This window comes from Schistocerca nitens, chromosome 2, assembly GCF_023898315.1.
Source record: "Schistocerca nitens isolate TAMUIC-IGC-003100 chromosome 2, iqSchNite1.1, whole genome shotgun sequence".
Classification (NCBI taxonomy): domain Eukaryota; kingdom Metazoa; phylum Arthropoda; class Insecta; order Orthoptera; family Acrididae; genus Schistocerca; species Schistocerca nitens.
Window position 1 is genome coordinate 840,278,109 of NC_064615.1, and position 10,184 is coordinate 840,288,292.

Genomic DNA, 10,184 nt, shown 5'->3' on the forward strand with positions numbered 1-10,184 from the left:
ATCAACAATATGATAGCATAAGACAAAAGCAGATGAAAATAGCAACAGTATGTCAACTTTTTGACATTTTCATCTACAGTACCTGTTACTTTCCATAACAAAAAAGTTCTGGAGCTTAAATTGTGCTGCTAAATAGATGATGACCTTACATGAAGATATCTTAATTTTTTCCTTTTCTTACTGATCAGTGACATCTATAATTGTCCAGTTTTTTACTATTTCCCAGAGTAATGTTTCCAGTGTAAACTGAAGATCAGAGTGGAACAGCCACTGACAAGGTGTTCTTGAACTAAAACACTTTCAGCAATTTGAGTGTGAATTATTTTGTAAATATGTTGGTCAAATGACAGTAAAATATGCCAGATCATACAAGAAAAATGTATGGTCCTCCTGTGCAGCATATATGAGGCGGGTGAATAACTATGTATTGTTTTTCCGTACGTTTAATAAAGACAACAGATTCACATTACAGACTTCAGTCATCAATATTATGTTCTACTTCCTATTTACAACAATCTGCCAACACTGTAGTAACTTTTCGTTTCTGTAACTGTAGAAAACATGTGGTCTTGTGGCACGGAACTCATTGAGCCATGTTTGGAGCTCATTTTCATTCAGAAATGAAGATCCTTGTAGGCTTTTCAATACACAATGGAAAAGGTGAAAATCTGAGGACACAAGATCAAGTGAATAATGTGGCTGCAGAATGACTTCCTAACCTAACTTCCGTATACTGTTTCTCGTCAGTCCAGCAGAATGTGGTGGGCATTATCGTGGAGTAGCATCACTTCATGCAGTCTTCCTGGTCATCGTTCTTGTGATGCATCTGTAAAATGTATGATTTGTTGACAAATATGTCAGTAGTGATGGTCACAACACAGGGAAACAATTTGTCGTACACTACTCTGTCGCGTAATATTATCTCTTGTGGACACACATGGATCTTTGGTCAGGGAGTTGCTATTTGTGTTGGGCTCAACTATTTCTTTCTTTACCTCATGTTAACATAAAGACACCATTTCTTGTCACCAGTAACAATACAGGATAGGAATGTTCATTGTTGTTCATGAGCCAACTGATGATGAGCAAGCAGAGAAGCACATAAGGCCATCCACTGATTTTTGCTTAGAGTATGCAGTACTCATATACCCAATTTTTTGAACCTTCCCCGCTTCATGCAAATGTTGCACATTGGTGGAATGATTACAGTTCTGAAGTACACTGACGTAGATCATTGTGGATTAAAGCGTTTCAACGATCTTCATCAAACCCCAGAAGTCTTCCTGAATGTGGAGAGTCACTAATGTCACAATGATACGTCATGAAATGCGAAAGTCATTTTCTTGTCCTGTTCTATCCAATGGTATTATCCCCATACACAGCACAAATGTTTCTGGCTAGTATTAGGTTAGTGCATAAATTTGTAGCACTTTTGTTTTGCATATTGGTATTCTAATTGCTGTGGATTCATTTATCAATTGTCATTTTTTATTTATAGTTCACTGTTGCTATTTGAGCTGACATACCATCATTTTGAGATAGTTAGTGGAGCTCTGGCTCTGGCTGCTACAGAATGGAGTGCCGAGTGGAAAAATCAGAACATTTTTGTCATATTCTTCTGCTTCAGTTTGACAAAGGGGGTGGGAAAAGTGGAGGCAGCCAGAAACAATTGTGCTGTCTGTGGGGATAATGCCACTGAATAGAGAATGACAATAAATTGTTTTCCTTGTTTTAAGGAGGGTCGTTTTGACATTAGTGACTCTCCATGTTCAGGAAGACCTTTGGGATTCGAAAAAGTTCATTTAAACATATTAATCCACAATGATCTATGTCAGTGTACTTGAGAACTGACAAAAGTGATCATTCCACCATCATGCAACATTTGCATGCAGTGGAGGATGTCAAAAAATCGGGTGTATTGGTATCGCATACTCTAAGCCATAATCACTCAAGTCAGTGTGTGGCAATATGTGCACCTCTGCTTGCTCATCATCAATTGGCTTGTGAACACACCAACCATTCCTATCCTGTACTGTTACTGGTGACAAGAAATGGTGTCTTTATGTCAACATAAGAAAGGAATGGCTGAGCCCAAACAAAGCAGCAACTCCCCACACAAAGACCTGGCACATCCACAAAAGATAATGTTATACATCTGGTGGGACAGCCACAGTATGGTGTATTACGAATTGCTTCCCTGAGGTGTAATCATCACTGTTGACATTTACTGTCAACTACTGAGAGATCTTGAAAATGCAATAACAGAGCAACGCCAACGAAGACTGTGTGAAGTGATGCTACTCCATGATAACACCCACCAGCATTCAGCTAGGCTCACAAAAAGCATTACACAGGAGTTGGGCTGGGAAGTCATTCCACACACTCCGTATTCACTTGATCTTGGGCGCTCAGAGTTTCATCTTTTCTGCACTCTATCAAACAGCCTCCAAGTAACTTCCTTTCCAGATGAAAATGCACTCCGAAAATAGCTCAATGAGTCTTGGGCTGAAAACCACACAATTTCTACATTCACAGAATCAAAAAGTTACCTAAGAATTGGCAGAGTGTTGTAAATAGCGAAGGAGAATATATTATTGATGACTACAGTCATCTGTTATGTTTATTACACTTATGGAAAACTACTATGAACTTATTCACCAATCCAATAGATCTTAAGAAAGTTGTCCATAACAGCTGAAATCAGTACTCTGTAAATTTAAATGCAATTTTACCTTTTCTGGTAAGCTGAATTAAGATTAAGCTCAAGTTTCAAGCTAGGTAGAGCCATCTGTGTGTGAAGAAACTTGGAGTGACCACTCGTTGAAATATTGCACCATTTCAGTGGTTTGATGCAGGTGAAACACAGAAAATTTTACAAAAGGGAAATATTGTTCAATAGAAATGTAAAGAACTCAGTAGTGCAGTTAAGGAAAAGTAGTAAGAGTACTGGAAATGTAAATATAATGCAAACATTGTAAGTGAAAAGTGTAATGTTTTCTTAATTTATTCCTATGCACGTCTGTTTTTCTAAAATTATACAAGGAAAAATGGAACGAAAGCAAGGATTATGCCTACACTTAACAGTATCTTGTGCCAGAAAGACAAAACTCTACCTGATTTGGAGGAAACGCTGTAGAGAAAACTCCATTATGTCTTATTCTGTGTAATCTCACAGGGGGTATAATGTGACCTTCTCAGAATTTAGTCATATTTGGTGCATGGATATCTACAAGTCTTAGTAGTAAAACTGCCCAATAGCACTGTCCAAATCAACCATTTTTGATAAATTCAGGTTTGAAAACTCAAGGGTGAGTACCCAGTCATTAGTCTGGCATCAATTTCCCTATTTTCAGACTTCTACTACTTACTAATGAGTTGAACTATATACGTCTGTAAGCCACTAAGTTGATACAATGTAAAAAAAAAAAAAAAAAATTAGAATACATCATTCAGATTTTTTATGAAAAATGTTGAAAAACAGACTTTTTCCATGCTATTCTTAAAAGCTGTGATTTTTTTTAAAAAAATCATAACTTTGCACAGGGAAAGAGGATCCCAGCTTGTGCACTATAACACTTTGACCCTAGTAAAAAAAAAAAAAAAAAAAAAAAATGAAAAGGATTTGGTGTTGCGATTAGTATTTGTTGCCTATTGGTTGAATATTGATTTGATTTATTGCTGAAATGTTTGCATATCTGGTAGCAACCTTAGGTGCAAAGAAGAATACCCTAATTGGCTTTATACATTGGCAAACAATGAAATAAATGTGCCACTTACACATACAACCCACGTTCACCACTACAGGCAATTAGTAAATAAAAACCATGTGTATTCCTCAAAAAATTGTTCCTAAAATATTTGGGAGTTGGCCTGTAGGTTGGAACTGTAAACAGGTGTGAGCTGAAAACAATCATCAATCAGTTTTCCTTGATGCACTCCACTAAGTTTCCAATTGTATCTCATTTCTTTTCCATTTCAGTTTTAATTGTTACTGCTGTTATCTGTACTGTAATCATTATTCCAATTTGTATAATTTTGGCACTGTTTCACCATATTTTATGTTGTAAATAGGCCTACAATTTTGCAAGCACAAGTAATTGATGATAACGCATTGCCCAAGCACAAATTCATTTTTCAATCGACTACTTCAAGTTGCCATACTTTTTATTTATTATTTGAAACATACAGGCCTATTTTATTTAGGCTACTTGCTTTTGTGGTATGACATCCTTCAGGCAGTGCTATTACTAAAAGGCAATAGCTTCTGCCTAGTCTGAAGGCTACAGTGTTCCTATTTGAAACAGATTCCCCACAGAACATAAAACACAAAAGTAACAAGAATTTTACAACAATTATTGAAAGACTTTATTGAATTATTATAAAATGAAAATGATAGGGTCTGTATGGCATATACATATCAACTATATACCTGCACAGAATATCACATTATTATGTAACAGTGGAGTGAGAGAGAATATGAAATACGTATGGACGTATCAGACAAGACTATATCAGTTCCCTGGTAAAAACATGTATATTATGAAAAAGAGCAACACGAATTCTGCTGCCTAGGGGTACTCAGAGCAGCCTAGTACACAATGTCAGACAAGTAGACCCAATTTAACTGTTTGTCATTGAAACATCACTAGAATGAAGTAAAAGATAACCATTTAAATATCTCAAAAGTACACAGATTTGTCATTACACTGTGAATCAATTTTATCAAATGTGACAGTCGATGACGGGTACTTTTGCTGATTACAGCAACACTAAATTATCCCCTGACAGCGTACAAAATCTCAGAAAATCAATTTCATTTCATATAACTTGAACTACTTTTATCAAACCATTCATTAACATATATGAGTAATAAATAAGTACTCTATCCTATTACAAATTACAAAACAATTGACAAAGTTCATCATATCCATTTCTTGAAGCTATTTGTGCCAGAGTTTCCTTATTTACATTTTTGCACTTTTTTATAGCAAGAAATTCAGAATATTTTATGTCCTTTAATTCATTTAATTCTTTTATCACTGTGTTATCCTTTTTCTTTATTCTAATAAACAATCGTTCAATCCGTTTTAGAGTATCTGCAACTTCTTTTTTCCCTCCTTCTTGGGCAAAATGTAATGGTGTTTTTTTACCTGTTTTGGTTCTTGCATTGTATACTGCACCATGTTGCAATAAGGTAGACAGTATTTCATGATGCCCAAATTTTGCTGCATAATGCAGTGGAGTAATGCCATTACTGTTGCTCAAATTAATACTGGCCCCATTTTTAAGCAAAACATTAACAACAGGTAAATGGCCTTTCCAAGATGCATACACAAGTGGTGTTTCATACTTGATGCTTCTGCTGTTAACAGGTGCCCCTTCTTGCACACATTTTTCAATTTCAGCACACTTAGCTCTTTTCACAGCTTGAAACAGCTTTTCAATAGATCGCAGTAAAGCATTTATATTCTCATTCCTTTCCACATCACACTCTGGAACGGTAATGTCATCAAAGCAGGGATGGGGCTTCACATCATAATAAGCACCATTCTCTAACAAGATTCTAGCAACTGCTGAATCACCATACTTTACAGCTAGGTGCAGAGCTGTTTCATCGTTACTTCCCTTTGCATTTACATCTGCTCCGTTTTCAATTAGAGCTTTCACGCTACCAAGTTTCGAGTTCAGCGCCTGTGTATCCGAGTGTCCCGACTTTTTCAGGACGACCTGGGTTCCCTCATCTGTTGCAAAGTGAAGTGGCGTCCAGTCTGTGTTGTCAGTTGCATTAACTTTGGCACCTCTCGCCAAAAGGTATTTAACTATTTCGGTGTGCCAGAAGTCTGCTGCGAAATGCAATGGTGTAATATGCCTGTGAGCCCTTGCTTCAACTACAGCACCACCGCTGATCAGAAGTTTTACAGAATCCAAGCTGTCGGCGTAAGCTGCGCTATGCAATGGCGTCCACGTTCGCTCCTCAGTGGCATTAACGTCTGCTTTGTTTTTGATCAGGATGTCTACTACATCGGCGAAATCTTGTTCAGCAGCAACGCTCAAGGGTGTTACTCCACTCCGATCCCTCGCATTTACGTTAGCACCTTTCGCAATCAGAAGTCTAGCAGTTTCCGCTGGATATCCACTTTGAGCTGAACTGTGCAAAGGAGTCCATCCGTCGACATCTTTCGCGTTGACATCTGCTCCACTGTTAATCAAAAACTGGGTTACTGCGGCTTGTCTGTTTTGGATAGCCACATGCAATGGTGTGAAGCCTTCCAGGTTCTTTGCATTAATCGTGGCCTTGTTCTGGATCAGGAACTTCGTTATGTTGACATTCCCCTTTTCTGCTGCGAAATGCAATGGTGTGTTACAGTCTGAATTTCTGGCATTTACAACAGCACCGTTTTGTACAAGAAATTTGGCTACGTCTTCAAAATTCTGCACCACAGCGAAAAACAATGGTGTGGTTTTTATACTGTCCGCGGCATTCACGTCTGCATTCGCAGCAACAAGTGCCTTCACTACGCACAAATGGCCGTGCTTTGCTGCCAGATGCAGTGGAAACATGCTAGAGCTACTCTTGGCGTTCACATTAGCACCAACAGCGATCAAAGTGAGTGCGATATTCGGGTCGGCATTATCAGCTGCTAAATGTAACGGCGTGATGTCCCGCTCCATCTCCTCGGACAATGGAAAATGACAAGACGCCCGTGCATTTACATTACAGCCCCGAGCGATAAGCGCTTTAACAATGTCCAAATGGCCTTTCTTCGCAGCAATATGGAGCGGTCGTACCTTGAAGGCATCTGCGGCTTCGGCGTCAGCTCCTTTCGCCAACATTTCCATGACATCTTCCAAGTTGCCGGCACCTACAGCAGCGTGGAGCGCTGTTAACATGATGCCGCTGCTCGTGTACATTGTTCACATAATATGATGCCGACACTAACGCAGAGAAACAACGCACTCGCACACCTCTTTCTGAACACCACTCTTACGCATCAACAATTGCTTGCGATAAAAATACCTCGACATAAGCAATAGAACAAATGAAAACACGCCATCCGCCCAGCCCAGTTACTCCCAACATGAGCCACTAGTCTACGTCGATAATGCAGAAGCGAGAAAAAATTATCTACAAAAGTGGCCAAACTGATACTATCGGAAATAACACTGCGTTCTTTGAACAGTCTTATTTAAATAATGTTCGGAAATAGATATAGGTGCAACGACTATTCAACGCCACACACTACTCTCCACCGCGATTTATCTCCTGTTGTCCTCCATTGAAAACAGTGCGCACAACTTTGAATTTACTGGAAGCCGCTGCCAACTGTCGAGACAGTTGCCTACGGGCAAACGCATCGCTCTTTCCCTTAACACACGGCTGTACCTTTATTTACATGGGTGAGCTTGTTTAGGAAGAGCTTGTTTAAGCCTTAACGAGTTAAGGAAATGACGTCAAGCTGAAATAGTCGAGGGTTTGCGAAGTATGGCGAGATATCGATCGGCGGGTAAAAATCGAACTGACCTGAAAGCAGCGGGAGAGTCGTCTGCTGGTAGTTACTGGTTTGTTAAATTGTTTGTTCGTTGTGACGGTCTGTAGTGGTTAGATGTCAGACGCTTTGTTTATGGAGAAGTCTGCGAGTATGCCGGCTGACCGTGTTACAAACCAGGAAGTAGACATGTTCGAGGGTTTGATGAGGTTATCACTAAAGGGTCTGACTTTGTTGTTGTAGTACATTCAATTTGGAAACTGTATGCGCAGTACAATAAATTCTTGCAGTTGGATCTTTCATGTTGCATGTAAGCAATGGACAAGTTACAAGTACTGTTTACAAGAGAGTTGCAGTTACAATCACCTTCTGTGTGACATCAAAATACGTTAGTAGCTGGAATTTTCTCTTTCTTAAAAAATTAAAGTATCACTTGCGGGCGAAGTTATTCGAAAAAATCGTGTCATTGTAAACATATTCAGGTGACACAGTTGTCTTCCAGCGGAGAAGAGGCAATATTGTGGTCACTCCTCTGTACCTTATTCTCTTGCGAAAAGTATAACTTAATCCACACACAATAAATGCATAGATGTCGTAGGCCCTACCGTTACAAATGTTGCTGTGGCACATTACCTGGATGTGGAACATCGAGGTATGTTAAGTGAAAACATTTACATCGGTACATATAATGTACAGGTAATTATTTTAAAGAAAATAATCCGCTTTTGCCTTCTATACTTACAGGCAGACCACATCAGTCCAAGGAAAAAAATATAATGGATAGAAATGATAGTGAGCTCCGCTACAGTTTCAGGCAGATGTGTTTTTATTTTTCTGTGCAGTGAGCAAATGATCACTGGCTGTTAATTATACATGCAGGGATGTTTTGTCTAACACCTTCCCTATAAATAATTTGATTCCTTTGTATTGTGTTACGGGTTATCAGGATTCCTAAAGCAAGAATTGAGGTCAGAATTTTTGTTGATATACTGCTACTAGATCTTCATCTTTGGGGTATCACAACAAAATTTCTGCACAAATTTTCCTTACCAATGGATCGTTCCGTGTAATGTTTCCCAGTTTCTAGTGTCAGATTTATAACTTGTAGGTTAACTTCCTTGTTCCTATGATAAAGAAGTTGGGCTTCTGAGATTGTGTGCTTTGGTTTTTTGCACCTCACTGCTGGTATCCTCTGAACTTTGCAATACAGGGCTAGTATGAGCAAAGTAACTACTGCTCAGGCCAAGCCCAAGTCTTGTCAAGACAAAGGGCCATTTCTATAATCTTTGTTCAGCTTTTGGAACCTCCTCCCCACATTCGATGGCACAGAAGTGGCTATTTCCACCTTGAATAGACTTAATGTGCTATCAGGTCTCGTAAAATGAACCACATAGTAAGTCTCTGGACATACCACTTCCCACACAAAACAATCGCTCATCCATTTCTCACTGAGCTTCTGGTAAGTTCAGTTAGCACCAAAGAATACCTTTTCATTACTTTATTCATAGACCTTTCTGTGTTGTTAATATGCAAGAAGCGATTTGCAAGATTTGATTACTGAATTTTTCCAACAATTTTTAAACAGCCTAGGGGAAAAGCCGTTAACTAAAACTTTAGTAACACCTGTCAATGTTTTGCCCACTGTGTGTCTAAGGAAAAAATGTTTCAACCTTTTATTCACTGATTCACCACTATTGTTGTATTAATATTGTTTTACTTGTTCTCACAAACTGTCAGCCAGTTTGGAGACACTGATAGCCAGTGCTTATCAAGATTAGCAAGTGCATTGTTATTTGTTATAAATACTGCCAGTTTTAAGCTTTTATTTGTTTGTCCTTTGAATCATTTTTGTACAAGACATGCACGCACACACAATTCATGTTGGACAATTCATAGCATGATGTGATTTGATGGGAATGTACAAACATTATTTTAAATAGTTATTAATTATTTTAGTTCCATTTCTTTCTGACATGCGTACAAAATTCATACCTGGTTGGCACAATTAAAGTAGAGCACACAATTTGCTTATTTTAAATGGTATACACACACAACTATTTTACATTAATGTTTACTTCTTAAATTCATTCCTGCAGTTGATTTCATATTTCTTTTCACTCATACATGGCAAAAATTCAGATTCTGTGTAAAGCAATGATCAAGCAGGAAGATTTTTAGAGTTGTATAAAATGAAAACGGAGACTTACTGTCCCATATTTCTGGTGGCAGTTGTATAGTTAGGTGCATTTGTTGAATGGTGAGTTTTTGAAGGTGGAGGCACACATATTTTGAACATGAAGTTTCATTTTTTGTCTTGTACCATGTTCATTAACATTTTTGTTGAATTTGGTAGTAATATTGCTTACAAACTTACATGTTTCTGATATGTAGAGACTGCCAACAGGAAGAGTGAGTGAACTTTGGGAGAGAAGTCCACAGTTGTCAGTTGGCTTTGCCCTGTTCATTATTCTTACAGCTCTCTTCCAGGTGAGCGGAATGTCTGCTATGTGGAGTCCCTCAGGAATAGGTACCATACTGCATTACACTATGAAATTGCACGTAGTATGCAGTGCGAGCGGTTTCTGCACTTGTGCAGGATGTGAGGATATGTAAGGCACAGCAAAATTGGTTCAGCTTACTGTTCATTTTGCTGATGTGTGTTTCCCTCTTTATGTTGTCCTGGATTCAAAAGACTTA

General features: G+C 38.4%; 1 protein-coding gene and 1 long non-coding RNA gene across 2 annotated transcripts; one reads left to right on the forward strand and one right to left on the reverse strand.

Moving 5' to 3' along the window:
- Window positions 1-4,221: 4,221 nt before the first annotated feature.
- LOC126237110 (ankyrin-1-like) lies at window positions 4,222-7,424 on the reverse strand. The gene has a single exon (XM_049946923.1). The coding sequence runs from the start codon at window positions 6,910-6,912 to the stop codon at window positions 4,891-4,893; it is 2,022 nt and encodes a 673-aa protein (XP_049802880.1). The 5' UTR covers window positions 6,913-7,424; the 3' UTR covers window positions 4,222-4,890.
- Window positions 7,425-7,539: 115 nt separating this feature from the next.
- Window positions 7,540-8,428, forward strand: LOC126237111 (uncharacterized). The gene is made up of 3 exons (XR_007545035.1): window positions 7,540-7,875; window positions 7,970-8,139; window positions 8,232-8,428. It is a non-coding gene; the product is annotated as an uncharacterized LOC126237111 (long non-coding RNA).
- Window positions 8,429-10,184: the final 1,756 nt, after the last annotated feature.

Bases quoted from the DNA above. Each gene is read 5' to 3' on its own strand.
- LOC126237110 (XM_049946923.1), bottom strand. From the start codon at position 6,912: ATGTACACGAGCAGCGGCATCATGTTAACAGCGCTCCACGCTGCTGTA.